The sequence below is a fragment of the Haematobia irritans genome, chromosome 4, assembly GCF_050003625.1.
Source record: "Haematobia irritans isolate KBUSLIRL chromosome 4, ASM5000362v1, whole genome shotgun sequence".
Taxonomy (NCBI): domain Eukaryota; kingdom Metazoa; phylum Arthropoda; class Insecta; order Diptera; family Muscidae; genus Haematobia; species Haematobia irritans.
The window spans coordinates 154,233,872-154,254,700 of record NC_134400.1 but is presented as its reverse complement, the minus strand read 5'-3'; the positions used below and the strand labels follow the sequence as shown (position 1 = coordinate 154,254,700).

Here is a 20,829-nt window from a genome sequence, read left to right as displayed (position 1 = left end):
GGAAATATGCAATATAGAAATATTTATTTTGTTTTTTTTTGATGTTCTTAATTTCTTCCAGTATTCTCCACGTGATGATATCGGTAGCTCCACATCACGCTACACATCCTCTGCCCTATCCTCCCCCACCGCCTATCGGCCATCATTTTCGGGTGGTACCTATCGGGTGAAACGTGATCCACCCGTCGTATCAGCTACAACATATGTTAGCCGTTATACACCCTCGTCTTCGTCTTCCACTATTCAATCAAAAGCCGATAGTACTACCACTGGTGGTTCCGATACATACGGCATGAAATCTATCTGCCAATCAAAGCGTTATGGTTCCGCATCCAGTAGCGTGGGTAGATATTCAAGAGAACCTAGTCCGGCTGCACTGGAACACACCAATCGTATCCGTTCACGAGATCCAAGTCCAGTAATGAGATCTATAAGGGCGCCTTCGAGGGATCCTAGTCCAAGTCTTGATAGTAAATACAAATTGAGTTATGGCAGTGCAAATTCGTATCGCATGAATATGCCCAAAACCGCCCCTCCTCCGTCACCTTCGTCATATAGTACACGATATGGTATGTCACGAACTCCATCCACAACATCGATGGGCGAAAAAACATCATTGTATAGTGGTTCCAGTACAACAAGAACTGCCTCCACTACTTCGTTGACCGACAAGAATCCCACCAATACTGGATCCAGTGTAAAACGGACACCCTCTTCAACTTCATTGGCTGATAAGCCATCAAATGTTTTTGCAAAGCGTACACCCTCCTCTTCATCATTGGCAGATAGAACCTCTGGATATGGCTCTAGAAGTGCTAAGCGGACACCTTCCTCGACATCTTTGGCAGAAAGATCTGCATCTTATGGCACCGTAAAACAAATCAATTCTGCAGCTTCATTGGCAGATAAAGCCATGTCCTATGGAAACTCTTCTCCTGCTACAACAAGAAAATTCACCACCAAATTGTATGGGGAAAATGTCGTAACATCGTCTAAAAGTTCCAAGGCCATAACAGGGTCCGATAGTACCACATCCGATCAAGACGGTCATGATGTAAAACCAACTGCCTCTTCGACTTCAATATCTGAAAATACTTCAAGTGAAAATCCAACAACACAATCATTGGCTAAATTAAAGTCTTCAGGAAATTGTGAAACAAATGGAATAGGGATAAAACAGCAACAACAGACAACTCCTTCTCCTTCCATTGTCATTCACGAGGAGGAAAACCTAAACGAAGATGAAGACACAGAAACAACTGAGGAATCAGATACATCGGAAGATGATGAGGAATTGCATGAACCGGCTGAACAATTTCTAGCTGTTAGTGTTTGTAATCGAGGAACATCTCCTAATCCCCCGGGTAAGCAATCACAAACGAACCTGAAATCGAAAAGTGGCGATATTGCCATGACCATAGAAAAGACCATACTACGATCTACAAAGAAAAGGAAAATGTTGGAGAAAGAAATGCAATCGGAGTGCTCTGATGGTACCAGTAAACATACGAAATATGCTTTCAACTCGCGCCTTTCACCTATGAGTCCAAGAAGTGATCGCTATTCACCATCAAATCTCCGTTACAGTAGTAGTCCCTTATCATCGACACCTTCTAAATCATCTTCCAGCAATGAGGATAGTAGGCGAGAAGATTCCACCACTTCTACCAGTAGCCATACTAGAAACCCCAAATCTCCTTTAGCAAAAAGTAAATCATCTCATTTGTCACCCAAAGAGGAAAGGTCCACGAGTAGTAGTCCCAGTAGAAATACCAAATCTCCTTTGCCAAAATCGAAGTTATCACCACCTCGTGTAGGAATATTGAAATCACGTCAGTCTTCTGTAGAAAGTCTCCATAGTCCCCATAAACCTCCAATGGGCCCTAAAGGGGATTCCCCTCTAAAAATATCATCGCCTTGTTCGAGTAGTCCTTCCCCTATGAGCAAAATTCCAAATAAAGATTTTAGGAAATCCTCTCTCAATGTAGGGCCTACGGATCGAACAAGAAAGTCAAGAACACCCAGTACTGGTAATGATTCTGATTTTAATACCATAGATGCCCTTAACGGAGCTTTGCAAGCTATTCAACGTTTAGAGAGATCACCTAGTGCGGGATCGGAGATAAGCAATGCTTCCAACCGCTCTATGAGGAGTCGAAATCTAAATGAAAGTAAATTGCGTCAACGTTTTCTGGGTAAACCTTTGGGAAGCAGCACTCCTCCTTCACCTCTTAGCAGGCAAAATAGTGGTACAAATTTAAAACAAAAATCTCCAATGGTAGCATCACCTCTGGCTATGCGTTCGAATAAAATTTTGACAACGCAAACCATATCCTCTACATCGAGTGGCAATGATAGTTCGACTGAACTCAAAAAGCCCCATAAGAAAATTGCCAAGAAGAAAGTGACCAAGGAAGTCCAGGTTATTTCAAGCAGTACCACTACTCTCAGCAGTAGTGCCAATAATTCCGACACTCAAGCCTCTTCTACTCCATCATCGGGGAAGAGGCAACTGCAACAGCCAAAAGTTGTGATTACCCCAAGCCCCAACCCACCAGCAAACCCCAGCAATTTGTCTACATCATGTGGCAAATCTACAAAGAAATCTGAATCATCAGCCCTAAAGAAATCCTCATCGCCCTCATCGCGACCCAACAAAGACCCCCTAAGACGCTTAAAAAAACTATCTTCGGTGTCGAACTTTTTTGTGACCCAACAAAAATTGACAAACAGTGATGATCAGATTTACGTAGAAAGCACGGAGACTTCAGGTGGTGGTAGTAGTAGCAGCAATGCTGGCTGCGGTGGAGCGGCAAGTGGCGGGGCATCCTCTAGCGATATAGATGTGCCATCGAAAAAATCATCATCAAAGAAGAGCAGTCTCAGTATACCACGAGCCAACGAAACGAAAACAACGAATTTAGCGAAATCATCGAACGGCAACCGTACAAGTGCCAGTAATTCTAATAGCCCTGTTAACTTTGCCAAAAATTCTCTAGCAAACGAACATCTAAATATTTCTACTGCAAGTAATTCGTCAACGAAATCCCAGACAACATCCGTGTCGAAATCCAAATCGAAATCAAAGTCGCGTTCCGTGTCCGTGACCTCTTCATCGAACTGCTTGAGAACTTCCGAAAGCCATCGTGACTCCACCTCAGAAATGCCTACTGAACAGAGAACAGGGTCATTATCACCCTATATGGGAAATGCAACGACAACTACAAGCACCGCTGCTACAACCTCCACTGGAGGCACTGACTCAGAAGAGGCTAGCTGGTGGCAAGATACGAGTCAGCAAATCGACACTTCATCAGCTTTGGACTATAGCTACAAAGATGAAATGCGTTTCAAGGTCAGACATGTCGATTCCGGTGAGACAGCTTGGTGGTTACGCAATGATGAGGATCAAGAAGGCAATGTTGCCGATGAGGAAGTGGTTGAGGAGGACGATGTTACTACCGATGTATATGATGCAAACGGTGTCAACACTAATGCTGCAACTAATTATCGCAAGGAAATCTCTTTGAATGAATTGGATTATAAAGCTACTGAAGGTCAGTATTCCCATGATACAGTGGATGGAGAAATACGACAGTTTCCTCGTAGTCATTTGACTCCAGAAACTGATTGGTGGATTGATGACGAACATGAAGAGCCGTCTACAACCAGAACAGAAGACCAAGAAGAATACGCCATAGCCACGCCACCCAAACAGAACGGCATGATACAATTGAAGATATGTCGTGTGGAATCGGGAGAAATACCCTGGTGGCAACAAGCGGAAGAGGCGGAGAAAGATCTAGGTCAAGGGGAACAAGAGGTTCCCGAAGAACAAAGTGTTCAATCGCCTGAAACAGATACGCAAGAGCAACTTCAAAATCAGCAGGATTCCACAGAACCATCATCGATTTCTAGTAGTTCTATGGAATCCAAAAAATGGTGGCTTAATGGACCAACTAAGAAACTCTTCAACATTCCCAAAGTAGAGTCCGGTGAAAAGCCTTGGTGGCAAATGGATAAAGACTCTGACAAAGACAGTAAACGAAGTAATTCACAGGGTCCGGCGGCTAATAACAAAACGGCGGATCAAACCCCTTCACCTCCGCCCTCACAAGGGCCAAGCCAGAAGAAACTTTTTCAACTTCCTCGAGTGGAATCGGGTGAGAAGGCTTGGTGGTTGGGAGGTAATTCCGATAAAGATGAAAAACGTAGTGTGTCAAAGGAGCGAGATAGATGGGTGGAGGACAAAACGCATTCTCCATCACCCCGTCAAAATAGTCCCATCAAAAAGTTATTTAATTTAACTCGTGTTGACTCGGATCAGGACGAGGAAGCCTGGTGGCAAACGGATCCTAACGAAAGAAGTAAGACACGAAGTCGTTCAAGAGATTCCGATCAATGGAATCATCCTCGAAATCGTCCAAGACCAGATCAAAGACAACAATCTGCTACACCTCCTGTGGAAAGCAGTAGTCAAGCCATGTGGTTGGATCGCCGAAGTAGTGAAAGTCCTGGGAAAAGGATCTACTCCCAACAAAAATCTTTGGAGGAGCAAAAGGAGCGCTGGCTAGAAGAGCGCAATAGGCAATACCAAGAGCAAGTTACCCAAGAAATCTTCAAGCATAGTGAAGAATGTTATCCAACAGATAATCAGAACTATTGGCGTCAATCTCCATCCACTCAGACCGAGCTCCAAACTCACTCAGATGACAATGATGATGGTGACGAAGAGGATGAAGATGTGGAACAACAGCATAAATCCTTTTTGCCTTCATCTGGTCGTGCTGATTCTCATAGTGAGCTGAGTAATTCATTTAATTTCGAATATTCCGAACGTCCCCCTCCATTAGGTCAATGTGCTAGCCCCGTGCAAAATGAAGAGGAAGCCACCGATGCTTCAGAAAAGAGAGAAACGTATTGCTCATCGCCCTACGACAACATTCCAATAACAAAGGTTCAACAAACAACGTCAATGGTGACAAATAGCAGTGCACCAATGACAATGGCAAATCTAATGCCAATTTTAGGTGGTACCCCTCCTCCTGTCGGTGTGGAAACCGGCAAACATCTACCCTATACCGATAACAATGCAAACAGTCCCACCAATGGCTATCAACAAGAGCATATAAATCAAAAGCCCCAACAATCAAATTATCCACTTACCCCACCTCAACATTACTACTCACCACCCCCAGCCCACCAATCATCTCAACAAAGACAACAACCACCACCATTACAGTACAACAACAATGAGTTGCGTGCAAAGAACGGACAACTTTTCATATCACGCCATCAAAATATTGATGAACTTTTGAGTGGTTCGTGTCGACCATTAAGTCCCATGTTTTTCGATAACGATGGAAGCTTTCGAACAATACCCACACAACGGAATATGTTTTTGGAAGAAATAACGCCAGACCAAGTACGCATTCACGATAGTACAGCACAAATACCCCATATTCAACGCATGGATAGGTGAGTATGTTTTTATACAGTACCATCTATTTTTATACAGTACTCATAGAGACTAGCTGGTGAATCACGTGAAAAAGCTTTGTTTGCGTGAGAATGCCTGGTGGTGTGGAAATGGGAGTACGAATAGAGAATCGAAAGAGACTATTAATAAGAAGAGGTTTCATATAGTTTAGAAATATTTACACTCGCCACCTTAACATAGGTAGGAGATATAAAAGGTCCGCCAGTAGGAGATATAAAAGGTCTGCCTATATTCGCTTACGCCTCAACCAAAATGCGTGAGAGCCATGCAATAGTCATAATACATCACGGCAATAGTTTTTGCAAATTCGCCGTTGTCACAGATATCAAGAGTGATAGTGATGCAATGGCTAGCACGTCCGCCTTGCATACAAAAGGTCGTGTGTTCAGTCCCAGTTTCTACCCAGCACGAAAACGGGTTTCAACGATGGGTTATCCCCTTTCTGACATTTCGGAGTGTTTTAAACTTTTCTAAGTGGATTCACCGTAATGTGAAACGCCGTTCGAACTTTGCTATAAAAAGGAGGTCCCTTCACAATGAGCTGGAAGAGAGAAGTTCACCACTTGTCGTATCACAATGGACGGAATAGTTTAAGTGAGACTAAAATAACGGGCTACAAATTTACTTAACCTAACCTAGGTTAGGTTAGGTGGCAGCCCGATGTATCAGGCTCACTTAGACTATTCAGTCCATTGTGATACCACATTGGTTAACTTCTTTCTTATCACTGAGTGCTGCCCGATTCCATGTTAAACTCAATGACAAGGGACCTCCTTTTTATAGCCGAGTCAGAACGGCGTTCCACATTGCAGTGAAACCACTTAGAGAAGCTTTGAAACCCTCAGAAATGTCACCAGCATTACTGAGGTGGGATAATTCACCGCTGAAAAACTTTTTGGTGTTCGGTCGAAGCAGGAATCGAACCCAGCATTACTGAGGTGGGATAATTCACCGCTGAAAAACTTTTTGGTGTTCGGTCGAAGCAGGAATCGAACCCACGACCTTGTGTATGCAAGGCGGGCATGCTAACCATTGCACCATGGCGTCTCCCTAACCTAAGAGTGACATCATATCTAGTGAGCAATTCTTCCATCGGATATACGACATCTTAATAGCCTTCGCACGTGCTATGAACTTGCAGGTAGTCAGGCTGGAATATGTAAGGTAGATCCTAACCTTGCTTACTATTCCGTTTTGCGGAAATCGCAAAACAGCGGCAAAAAGTCAAATTTTAAAAGTGAAATAGTTCAACATTTTGTAACCACTTTAAAAATATTTTTGTTTTTGAACTTGTATTTGTGGTCCCAGCGGTGCAGTTTGTTTGTGACAAACATACGATTTTCGAGGAATAGATCTAGATTTGTTAACGTTTGTTAATGAAAACTATTGTTTGTTATTGTCCGTGAGGAAGCATACTTTTATGTGTTGTAAAAATTGTCTGCTAAAACTTGCCCATTTTAAAATAAATTTAATTTTTCTAGCAATAGCGAAGATAAAAATAGCGAATAATTCTCATTTTGGCTGAACAGCAATAAAGAAACAAATGCTATCGTTACTTTCTGGAAAAGTAAAATACCATATAAATCCAACGAAGGGTTAAGAAAACTATTTAAAACGGAAAATTTTATATTAAACGGAAGTGGGAAAGGCACAAGAGAACCAAATTTGAGTAAGATCTGTTAATAAATAAGGGTTTTATGGTCAAATTTGGGAAAATCGGGCGATACATAGCACACGTTAAGGATACTATAAAAATTACTTTGTGTTAAATTTGAGGACAATCGGGTAGTAAATAAGCGCAAGATGATCTCGTTTGTCGAAATCGGGTGATAAATTTATATGGGGGCTATATCTAACTTTGATCCAATTTTTTCCACATTCTACAGCGTCCGTCATTTTGCAAAGAAAACACGTTGTACCAAATTTCATCAAAATCGGTTAATAATTGTATCCGGAATCTAGCGAACAACAAACGCAGACGGACGTATATAGAATTAGATACCGAAGAAAGTTATTTCAATGAATAATATTTTTTAATCTTTAATCTAAAATTAATTTAATAAAATGAGAACCGGTTTCTACACACAGAGAAAATTTCATTAAAATTTCATTATTCATTAAGACAATGAAAATGTTCATTAATACTACGAAATGTTTCGTTGACTAACAGAAAATTCGTTATAATAACGAAAAATTTCGTTATATTAATGAATTTGTTTCATTGGCTCAATTTTAATGACTCATTTCATTAATATAACGAAACTTTTTCTATCAGTGTACTATTATTTACATCAAGTTCTTGGGATATGACACTTTCTTAATAAGGAAAACATTAAGCAAAAATTAAATTCCATATATGAGTACACTGGTAGAAAAAGTGTCGTTGATACGATGAATTCCTACGTTGTATTAACGAAATTCTTCATTAAAAGTCAGCCAACGTAGCATTTCATTATAACAACGTAATTTTACGTTATATTTACGAAACCCTTTATGGAATACATTTCGTAGTATTAACGAATAATTACGTTGATATAACGTAGCCTTTTCATTGTATTAACGAAAATTATTCGTTGTATGAATGAAACTTATTCATTGAATGAATGCAGCTTATAGGTGGAATGAATGAAAATCATTCATTGTCTGAATGAAAGACGAACGTTTATTAATGAAACCTAACCCATTAATGTATTTGAGTATAGTCATTTGTAGTATATTAATTTTTGTTAAGATCTTAGAAATATAATTTATATACAGTAGGAAATAATACAATTTCTCCAATTTCTTTGCCACTAAGGTTAATTCCGGTAATTTTTACACGTTTTTATCTGAAAGTTCACTTCCCAAAATTTACACCAAATTCCTTGCAAATATAAAAAAATTTACTCACCCACGATCTATGTTTATACTTCACAACGAAACTCTAATGAGCCTGTGTACTCTTCAGCGAAAAGAACGTAAATGTTGTATAATACAAACGACCAAATGGAGGTTTGCCCATCAGACAATTTTTCAGTTGAACTTTTTACCGTTTCAAGATGCACACGGAAACATGTGCTTATTGTCATGTATACATGTGTATGTACACATTACAAAGACGCCACAGACGTATTAGAGAGATAGAGAGTATGGAGAGACGTATTAAGGTAAGTACTAGAGGTCTGCATCGAATAACTTTTCACTACATGTATGCAATTCGCTGTCGAATATAGTAGCGCAAGTGGTGAAGTGAAGAGAACTCTTGCTTGTCAAATACCACCAAGTACTTATCCGAAACAATATGTGTTCCGAAAAAAAGGAACAATAAAAATGTAAGTACTTGAGAAAAAGTACAACATGGATTCTCTTCACTTCACGTGGTACCACAAGTACTTCTCAGTTATGTGCGAAGCAAAACTTTCCATTATTATTAATCATAGATATGTATGTATGTCACATATTTCATATATTTATGTATGTCACACACTTACCTTAACGTTTGCCGTTCTTTATAACAAACCAAAACATATATTACGGAGAGTAACTGTTTTTTGTATTTCTGAAACTGCACGTGGTACATGGAGTACTCTATGAAGTTTTGTTCTCGCAACATACTCGACGTGATCACTCTGTGTACACTTCTATAAGAGAGAAAGAGGAATATGTGTTTGTTGGTAGTGAAGACATCAGAGTAGCACCAAGAAGTTACTCGTGGCTTTTGGTGTTCATCAAAATGTGTACCAATTGTTTTGCGAATCTCTCAAATAGATGTACTCATGTAGCAAGTACACGTGTACTCTGCATTTACAAACGGAATTGTGCAGACCTCTAGTAAGTACTATGTTCGCTTTTCGCGTTGAAATTTTCGTGGTTACTTTATTAAAACAGTTCAAATTAACTCAATTGATGCGTAGTTTCTTGTTCCACTAGATTTCGGCAAGACTTTACAGGAATAAGTTTGTTTTCATTTATAATTTTGATTATTTAAGGAAAAGTAATCGCGAAAATAAAGTGGTTTTCAACTCGAAAACCGAACATAGTACCTACCCTTAGAGAGAGTATAGAGAGACAGAAATACTCAAAGTTCCATTCGTACTATTAACGAACATATTTCATTAATATGACGAAAGATACCAATTTTAAATGTATATTTTAACGATCCATATCGTTATATTAACGATCACATTCGTTTTATAAATGAAATTTTCAATTCCAGTTTGGGAGTATATAAAAGGACTGTGTTTTAAAAGCTAAAACTTTCCAAAAGTTTCTCTCTATATGCAAATGATTATAATAATTCCATCTTTGCAAACATTTTTATTCTAATTCTCGAAAAAAATACAAAGTTTATATTCGCAATATTAACGAAACGTATTTCATTAATATAACGAAAAACAAAAATACAAAAATGTATTTTTACGATTGATTTCATTGTATTAACGATCACTTTCGTTCTTATAACGAAAAATTTCGTTATATTAACGAAAAATATCAACGAAGCCCATTCGTTAATAGTACGAAGCATTTTTCTACCAGTGTACATTCTGTAGTATTCCAAGTGCAATTATAATTCTGACACCTCTAAAGTAGCGCACCTGGAATAAGGGGAATTGACTCCCCTTTTTGTTGGTAATATTTGGTTTTGATAGGTAATATCGATATAACAGGTTAGCTGATAAGTCCCCGGTCTGACAAATAGATGGCGTCGCTAGTATTAAATGCATATTATTTTTATATAGTACCAACCTTCAAATGATTCGTGTCAAAATTAGACGTCTGAAAGTCAATTAGTTTGTGAGATAGAGCGTCTTTTGTGAAGCAACTTTTGTTATTGTGAAAAAATGAAAAAAAAAGGAATTTCTTGTTTTACTGTTTTCTGAAGGGAAAAAATACGGTGGAAGCAAAAACTTGGCTTGATAATGAATTTCCGGACTCTGCCCCATGGAAATTAACAATAATTGATTGGTATGCAAAATTCAAGCGTGGTGAAATGAGCACAGAGGACGGTGAACGCAGGGGACGCCCAAAAGAGGTGGCTACCGATGAAAACATCAAAAAAATCCACAAAATGATTTTGAATGACCGTAAAATGAAGTTGATCGAGATGGCAGAGGCCTTAAAGATATCAAAGGAACGTGTTGGTCATATCATTCATCAATATGTGGATATACGGAAGCTCTGTGCAAACTGGGTGCCGCGCGAGCTCACATTTGACCAAAAACAACAACGTGTTGATGATTCTGAGCGGTGTTTGCAGCTGTTAACTCGTAATACACCCGAGTTTTTCCGACGATATGTGACAATGGATGAAACATGGCTCCATCACTACACTCCTGAGTCCAATCGACAGTCGGCTGAGTGGACAGCGACCGGTGAACCGTCTTCGAAGCGTGGAAAGCCTCAAAAGTCCGCTGACAAAGTAATGGCCTCTGTTTTTTTGGATGTGCATGAAATAATTTTTATCGATTATCTTGAGAAGGGAAAAACCATCAACAGTGACTATTATATGGCGTTATTGGAGCGTTTGAAGGTCGAAATTGCGGGAAAACGGCCCCATATGAAGAAGAAAAAAGTGTTGTTCCACCTAGACAACGCACCGTGCCACAAGTCATTGAGAACGATGGCAAAAATTCATGAATTGGGCTTCGAATTGCTTCCCCACCCACCGTATTCTCCAGATCTGGCCCCCAGCGACTTTTTCTTGTTCTCAGACCTCAAAAGGATGCTCGCAGGGAAAAAATTGGGCGGCAATGAAGAGATGATCGCCGAAACTGAGGCCTATTTTGAGGCAAAACCGAAGGAGTACTACCAAAATGGTATCAAAAAATTGGAAGGTCGTTATAATCGTTGTATCGCTCTTGAAAGGAACTATGTTGAATAAACAAAAAAATGTGTTTTTCTATGTTAGACCGGGGACTTATCAGCCAACCTCTTACCATGTTTGGAGACACTAGAATGATTGAAAATAATTTTTGCCGCAAATTTTTAATTTCCGCCCATAGTGCTGTGGCAGGACACCCATATTATGTGAAAATTGCACTGCTCAGCCATTTCGTTGGAAGATTTTCGGCAGTTTATGGCCGATTTCGAAGTAAGCATATTGTTATTCATGATGAAAACGTGGTACTTTCCATAGTGGCTGATATGTAATGCATCAAAATATAACGCTATGTTTTTCAGTTTTTAATGGTAATGGGCATATAATATCTTCGACATTCCGTTTGTAACGCATCGAAATATAGATTTCGGACTATACAAATTATATATGTATTCTGGATCAGGGAGAAATTCTAAGACGATACAACGTTGTCCATCTGTCTGTCTGAATTTAAATATTAATCCGATTTGCATGAAACTCGAAATCTAGAACTTTTTTTTGACCGAATATGTTGTAAATCGATCCATGTTTTGTAATAGCCCCCATATAGACGACCGATTTGACTTCTTATGAATCTATCTCAGCTGCCGTGCTTATTCGAGTAATGCGGGTAAAAATATACATATATAAAACATTTTGATTTTAAATCACATGAAAGGCATTCTTTCATCGTATTTTCTTGGGTGCTTAGGCATTAGCGTAGCTAGACAATTTTCCTAGGGGGGGCTATAGCCCCCCTAGCTAAAAATTTATATTTCATTTATTTATATTTCAATTAATGTTTTATTTCATAAAAATTAACAAAAAAAATAGACATCAAAATAACTCGAAAATTAATTTATAATAAAGCAACTAAAAGTAGTTCCACACATTTCCCAGCAAAAAAATTTGGAAGTTCTTCCAAAGGCACAACTTTAAAAGCACTTCCAGAAGATGTACTCCCAATGATGTTCTTTATTTTAACTACTCAGCAAGTTCTTTAAATTAAATTTTTTATAACTAACTTTTTTGTTTCAAATACCTTAAAAACGAAGTAAGAATTCATAAAAAGGTACAAATAATTTAAATTTTGTCGAAAAAAATTCTAAATCCAATCTGAAAAACTTGTGAATTTTTGAAAATATTTGAGGTCAAACGTTTCCGAGAAGCATTAGAATTCATTAAAAATTATAAAAATTATTTATTTGACAAAATATAACAGAATTTTTTAATTTACATTCAAAACATTGAATTCGGATCACACCTAAAGAAGTGATGCAAATTCAGTGCAACGGCTGTTGAAATGGAGGACTTCCGTCCTATGACAAGCCCATGTTAAGTTCATCGCTTCTTCGCCAATTTTGCACCACTTCCGGATCCAAAAAGATCATTTTCATTACTTTTTTGGCGAGGCTTTTTTGGCTGGGCTTGTTTATTTTTTATAAAAATGGAAAATCGTAAATAGGTTTTCAGGGGGGGGGGGCTAAAATTTTTCTGGGGGGGTCTAAGCCCCCTCCCCAGAGGCCTTCCTACGCTTATGTGCTTAGGCGAGAAGTTTAAGATTCTTCTAAAACTCGGATATACTCTTCATATATAAAAACTTCAAATGTAACTACGTGAAGTGTATTAGTTGAACCGATTTGTGTGAAGGAGTATCTATCATCAAATCCCCCCTGAAATGTAATTTTTCTTATAAATCGGGTATAGTCTGAAATGTAATAATAATATAACATAATATAATATATCTGTTACCAAACCCTCTGAAATTCCTTATATTTTCTAGTAACTCACTGTGACGAAAAGTTTTGAAAGGAAACTATTATCTTTGACTCGTGCCATTATCTAAGGCTCAGCCCGGACGAAGTTAAGGCAGTACACTCAGAGAAGGAATATGATCAGCTCAAACATGTTTCAATAGCAAAATCTTATGTTTGAACGGTGAACATGGAAGATTTTTGTCGCAAAAATGTTCTTTTGTCGACAAACATATACATGGTTTCTGAAATCAGATACATTGTTTTTGCGAATATAACATTTTTGCGACAAAAATGTTCCATGTTCAACGTCCAAAAATAACATTTTGCTATGGAAAATGTTTGAGGTGATCATATTCCTTCTCTGAGTGTATATACTGTTTTCTTTTTTTTATTTTATTGTGTGAATGCAAAAAATGCACGAAAGTAACATAAAATTTTAGAATCAGTTTTGATTTATTCGAATTGGCTACCTTTGGCACGAATTATGGCCTTTGTCGCAAAAATGTTCTTTTGTCGACAAACATATACATGGTTTCTGAAATCAGATACATTATTTTCGAGAAAATAACATTTTTGCTATGGAAACATGTTTGAGGTGATCATATTCCTCCTCTGAGTGTATATACTGTTTTCCTTTTATACCCTCCATCATAGGATGGGGGTATATTAACTTTGTCATTCCGTTTGTAACACATCAAAATATTGCTCTAAGACCCCATAAAGGATATATATTGTGGGTCGTGGTGAAATTCGGAGTCGATCTAAGCATGTCCGTCCGTCCGTCCGTCCGTCCGTCCATCCGTCTGTTGAAATCACGCTAACTTCCGAACGAAACACGCTATCGACTTGAAACTTGGCACAAGTAGTTGTTATCGATGTAGGTCGGATGGTATTGAAAATGGACCATATCGGTCCACTTTTACGTATAGCCCCCATATAAAGTGACCCTCAGATTTGGCTTGTGGAGCCTCTAACAGAAGCATATTTCATCCGATCCGGCTGAAATTTGGTGCATGGTGTTGGTATATGGTCTCTAACAACCATGCAAAAATGGGTCCATATCGGTCCATAATTATATATAGCCCCCATATAAACCGATCCCCAGATTTGGGTTGCGGAGCCTCTAAGAGAAGCAAATTTCATCCGATCCGGCTGAAATTTGGTACATGGTATTGGTATATGGTCTCTAGCAACCGTGCAAAAATTGGTCCATATCGGTCCATAAATATATATAGCCCCCATATAAAACGTTCTCCAGATATGACCTCCGGAGCCTCTTGGAGGAGCACATTCATCCGATCCGGTTCAAATTTGGAACGTGGTGTTAGCATATGGTCGCTAACAACCATACCAAAATTGGTCCAATCACACAAAAATTGGTCCATATCGGTTCATAATCATGGTTGCCACTAGCGCCAAAAATAATCTACCAAAATTTTATTTCTATAGAAAATTTTGTCAAAATTTTATTTCTAGAGAAAATTTTGTTAAAATTTTATTCGGTTCATAATAATGGTTGCCACTCGAGCCAAAAATAATCTACCAAGATTTTATTTCTATAGAAAATTTTGTCAAAAGTTTATTTCTATAGAAAATTTTGTTAAAATTGTATTTCTGTAGACATTTTTGTCAAAATTTTCTCTCTATAGAAAATTTTGTGAAAATTTTTATTTCTATAGAAAATTTTGTGAAAATTTTATTTCTATAGAAAATTTTGTTAAAATTTTATTTCTGTAGAAAATTTTGTCAAAATTTTATGTCTACTTTGTCAAACTGAATTATATACGTATTGGATCGATCTTTTTTGGTTTAATATATACCACGTATGGACTTACATACAATTTAGAAGATGGTGTTAGGAGGTTTTAAGATACCTTGCCATCGGCAAGCGTTACAGCAACGTAAGTAATTCGATTGTGGGTGGCAGTGTTTAGAAGAAGTTTCTACGCAATCCATGATGGAGGGTACATAAGCTTCGGCCTGGCCGAACTTACGGCCGTATATACTTTTTTTTTTTTTTTAATTTTATTGTGTGAATGCAAAAAATGCACGAAAGTAACATAGAATTTTAGAATCAGTTTTGATTTATTAGAATTGGCTACCTTTGGCACGAATTATGGCCTTTGTCGCAAAAATGTTCTTTTGTCGACAAACATATACATGGTTTCTGAAATCAGATACATTATTTTCGAGAAAATAACATTTTTGCGACAAAAATGTTCCATGTTCAACATCCAAAAATAACATTTTGCTATGGAAACATGTTTGAGGTGATCATATTCCTTCTCTGAGTGTATATACTGTTTTCTTTTTTTAATTTTATTGTGTGAATGCAAAAAATGCACGAATGTGTTACTTTTTTAGAATCAGTTTTGATTTGTTCGAATTGGCTACCTTGGGCACGAATTATGGCCTTCAAACGGCCGATAAATCCATCACACCTTGCACGAAAGTACTCTCCAAAAAGTCCTAGGCGCAATAGTCAAACCGATTTTGGTGGCCATTATGCGGCAGAAATGAAGCGAGAACCTCCTTTTTTAAGCAATTCTCGGTTGACATGTGCTAAGTCATGTTGGACCGCGGCGAAATGTACTCTCTTTAGGAAATTTGTTCAATAATATTCGGCATTTAGTTTGACCCCAGAGACGATTATTAGTTTGATAAAATCATGCTAGAATTATTAAAATGCTACAAATTATTTAAATTTTGTCAAAAAAAATGCTAAATACATTTTCGAAAAATTGCTAATTTTTTGAAAATATTTGATGTCAAACGTTACAGACAAGCATTAGAATGCATTACAAATCATAAAATATTATAAAAATTATTTATTTGGCAAAATATCACAAAATGTTTAATTCACGTCCATACACTGAATTCGGTTCACAACTTAGGAAGTGATATATATTCATTGCAGAGGCTGTTAAAATGATGGCCATCCGTCCTATGACAAGCCCATGTTAAATTCATCGCTTCTGCGCCAATTTTAAACCACTTCCGAATCTAGAAAGAACATTTTCACTAGTTTTTTGGCGACGCGTGTTTTGCTGGAATTAGATACATTTATTTTACTTCACACTTTCGTTCTCTTCTATTTCCCTAAATACTCTCTGGCTATCTAAATTAACTTTTACCACCCTTTAAATTCCTTGACATTAGATCTAATATTAGCCACATGGAAGTATGTTATTAAAGTCAACCAAATATTTTTCAATGTCGAAATTTTACATTTTGGATAAAACATTTCCACCACGAGCTTTTCTGTTGTATAATGGAAAATCTTCGATATTTCCAATAGCTTTTTTCGAAAACCTTTCTAATTTCCAATTTATAAAATGTAGAGTTTACAAGATTTCGTTTTTTTTTTAGTTGAAATTTATATGTGGAAATTCTTTTATGGGAGAAATATTTTTCGAAAAAGCTTTTCGGATGGGAAACATTGTAATACAACCTGACCCCTATATTTTACTATTTTTCACCCAGTTACAAACATATTAAATTTGAATTTAATTCTCTCATTATTTTTCCCCACAGCCATGATGAGTGGAACCGAGACTCACAACCAGTTGCTAATGCAAGGACGCCACCTCGATTTGAACAAAACGCGGTAAGTAACAAATTCTTTTGATTGTCCTATGTTAGCGAGGGTTATGAATCAGTGTTGCTAGGTCGAGGGTTTTCCCCCAAATTTAGGGGTGTTTTCAAGTTTGGGGGTATTTTTAGGGGTAAAAAATATTTTACATCTTGAAAAGTTGGAATAATTCTCAAGTAATAAATATTTATGAGCCTGTGTTTAAATTTTTATTCAATTTTTTTCTATTGGCAAAAAGCCCAGTTTGAACAACTATAATAGAATTCTCAACTAAATTCGGAGCAATTCTGCTATGAATTTGGAGAAAAAAGATATTGTAGGTCAGCCAAATACTTCTTTTGAAAAAGCATTTTCAAAGTTCGACATGGTTAAAAACAAAATAAGAAATCGTATGTTCACTTCAAATAAAAATTCCTTTGATTGTGGGTGTCATAATTTTGCACCTGCAATTTGTAACTGCAGAAGATTTTTGAAATTTTGGACTCTTTTGGCGAATAAAGGTGGGTATTAAGTTCGAGTTTAGCCGCTAAAATCGTAATTTTTGAACGATTACTTTTCTTTAATAATCCATTTTAAGGAATACAAACTTTGTGAAAATTCGCTGTGGGCTATTCCCTATCAAGTTATAATAAAAATTTGCAACAAATAAGTATAATTTTATGCTTCTTTTACTGATTTAGTTTTCACTTTAATGGCTAAACTCGAACATAGTAACGAATGAATTTTATTTTTGTTTATTTTTCTAATTTATAAATCGAATTATATTTAAGTAATTTGATTTAAAACATTTATTTATTGAATTATATTGTTTTAACTGTTTTGTAATTGATATACATATTGTATTATTATATTTTTGTTGATTGAATTTTTGAAGTATATCACTTCAGGGTATTTTGTGTCAATACCCATTTTACATAATTTTACCCTATTTACATAATTTTTTGGGGGTTTTGAAAGAAATCTACACCAATTTGGGTTTTTTTTCTTAAGTTTCAAAGATCACCTGGCAACACTGCTGTTAATATTAGTGGTATATAACATTTTAAATTAATTACTGGTATTTGATATATTTGAGAAATCTTATAAAATATTGTAAAAAATCTTGCACTTAAAAATTTTTTTTATTGTTTTTTTTTTTTATAAATAATTAATATTTTATTCATAATTTTAATAAGTTCACAAAAAGTAATGGCCTCAGCGCCAACTATAGGCTTTGTAGAGGCGGGCTGGCAAAATAAAACGTATGTCTTAAAAAAAAATACCTTTCTAGTAGAATATATACCATATAATTAGATTTCAAATATAAATTCAAAAGTAAAAAAAGAAAAACAATCTACAAAACTATTTAATGCTTTAAAACTATTTTTTATTTAATGTATTCACCAAATTCTAAAGATTTACTGTAGCCCATTCCTAAAGAATCATTTTAGTACAAATCTCTCTGCTTGGATTTCTCTAAGGCAAAAAAGTTGTAATTTTCATTCGAATTGCTTAAAATTTTAAGCAAGTCGATAAATTCCAATAACCCGATTTGACTTTTTGAGGGAATAGAAGTACACATTTTATTTTATTCTAACAAAAATGGTAGATATTTTAGATTGGTAGATTTTTTAATGTTTTGGTAGATGTTGCAAAATATACCTCTCCAACTAAAAGGAGCATCAATTAACTATAGACATACAATTTTGACAAAAATTTTCACTAGAATTAAAATTTTCACAGAATTTTCTACAGAAATAAAATTTTGACAAAATGTTCTGTAGAAATAAAATTTTGACAAAATTTTCTATAGAAATAAAATTTTGACAAAATTTTCTGTAGAAATAAAATTTTGACAAAATTTTCTATGGAAATAAAGTTTTGACAAAATTTTCTATAGAAATATAATTTTGGCAAAATTTTCTACAAAAATAAAAATTTTGACAAAATTTTCTATAGAAATACCATTTTGACAAAATTTTCTATAGAAATACCATTTTGACAAAATTTTCTATAGAAATAAAATGTTGACAAAAGTTTCTATGGAAATAAAGTTTTGACAAAATTTTCTACAGAAATAAAATTTTGACAAAATTTTCTACAGAAATAAAATTTTGACAAAATTTTCTATGGAAATAAAGTTTTGACAAAATTTTCGATAGAAATAAAATTTTGACAAAATTTTCGATAGAAATACAATTTTGACAAAATTTTCTATAGAAATAAAATTTTGACAAAAATTTCTATAGAAATATTTTTTTTTTATTTCAGCTTAAAACCATGCATTGACTAAACTTCAAGTGTAGCTTAACCAACAGAGGAAAAGAATGTTTGTCAAATTTATTTGGACAAAGCCCTATAGACTGCAAGATGGTTGGATGGACGCACGTTTCGGAATTACCACATTCCTCATCAGCATCTTCTACTTGCAGCAAAACTATCAACCAATTATCAGAATAAATTCGGGCAGTTCACTTTTGGGCTTAGTGAACTGCCTTAATGATGCTGATGAGGAATGTGGTAATTCCGAACCGTGCGTCCATCCAACAATCTTGCAGTCTATAGGGCTTTGCCCAAATAAATTCGACAAACATTCTTTTCCTCGGTTGGTTAAGCTACACTTGTAGTTTAGTCAATGCATGGTTTTAAGCTGAAATCAAAAACAACAACAATGATTAAAAGAAAAAAACCCAACAATAACAAAACAAAACGAATGAAAAAAGAGGAAGCACGCTCAAAATAAACCCAGCCAACTGCACTCAAATCGATGATTTGACGGTGGCAAAGGAAAAGAGATATGTTTGTACGAATTTATTTCGGCATAAGCCGGCTATCAATTAAAACCTTTTTTAGGGAGGTTCAAGTGTGGTTCATGAACTGCCTGAATTTATTCTGATAATTGGTTGATAGTTTTGCTGCAAGTAGAGGATGCTGATGAGGAATGTGGTAATTCCGAAACGTGCGTCCATCCAACCATCTTGCAGTCTGTAGGGCTTTGCCCAAATAAATTTGACAAACATTCTTTTCCTCTGTTGGTTAAGCTACACTTGTAGTTTAGTCAATGTATGGTTTTAAGCTGCAATAAAAACAACAACAATGCTTAAAGAACAAAACCAACAATAACAAAACAAAAAGAAATAAAATTTTGACAAAATTTTCTATAAAAATAAAATTTTGACAAAATTTTCTATGGAAATAAAATCTTGACAAAATTTTCTATGGAAATAAAATTTTGACAAAATTTTCAATAGAAATAAAATGTTCACAAAATGTTCAATAGAAATAAAATTTTGAAAAAATTTTCTATAGAAATAAGTTTTTTCATTCATTCAGTATACCCTTCACCACTACTGTGGTACAGAGTATATAAGTTTGTGCATTTGTATGTAACGCCAAGAAGGAAAAGTCTGAGACCCATCGATTAGTATACCGATCGTCTTAGAATTAAATTCTGAGTCGTTGTAGCGATGTCCGTCTGTCTGTATATGTAATATTGTGTGCAAAGTACAGCTCGCAGTTTAAGTCCGATCGTCCTCAAATTTAGCACAGAGTTTTACATTGGCTCAAAGACAATCGCTATTGATTGACGTATTTATCAACATATTTTCTCAAAATTTCGGGCAGCCAAATATTTTGGGGCTTTCGTAAGATATGCAAAATATCAGTCAAATCGGTTCACATGTAGATTTAGTTCCCATATATATCTTTCCTCCGATTTGAACTTATATGGCCTCAAAAGCCAAAGTTTTGCCCTGATTTGCTTCAAATTGTGCACAAGAAGTATGCTTAATAGTATCATTAAGTGTACAAAATTTGAAATCGGTTCAGATTTAGATATAGCTCTCATATATATCTTTCGTCCGATTTCGACTAATATGGCCTCAGAAGCCAAAGTTTTGCCCTGAGTTGCCTAAAATTTTGCACAAGGAGTACGTTTAAGAGTAGCATTCAGTGTGCTAAATTTGGTTAAAATCAGTTCAGATTTAGATATAGCTCCCATATATATCTTTTGCCCGATTTAGACTCATATGGCCTCAACAGCCAGAGGTTTGCCCTAATTTGCTTCAATTTTTGCACAAGGAGTACGTTTAATAGTATCGTTATGTGTGCCAAATTTGGTTGAAATCGGTTCAGATTTAGATATAGCTCCCATATATATCTTTTG

General features: G+C 36.0%; 1 protein-coding gene across 4 annotated transcripts in view; it reads left to right on the top strand.

The window, feature by feature from the left end:
* The window catches only part of Fhos (Formin homology 2 domain containing), a 420,893-nt gene that overhangs the window by 77,730 nt on the left and 322,334 nt on the right, over positions 1 to 20,829 (top strand). For all 4 annotated transcript variants that reach the window (XR_012721172.1, XM_075303339.1, XM_075303338.1 and 1 more), the window contains exons 4-5: positions 62 to 5,478; positions 16,628 to 16,700. Coding sequence is in view for 3 of the 4 variants with exons in the window: in XM_075303339.1 (XP_075159454.1) it covers positions 62 to 5,478; positions 16,628 to 16,700 (5,490 nt within the window). In the remaining variant the exon portion in view is untranslated. The remainder of the gene's footprint in view (positions 1 to 61; positions 5,479 to 16,627; positions 16,701 to 20,829) is intronic.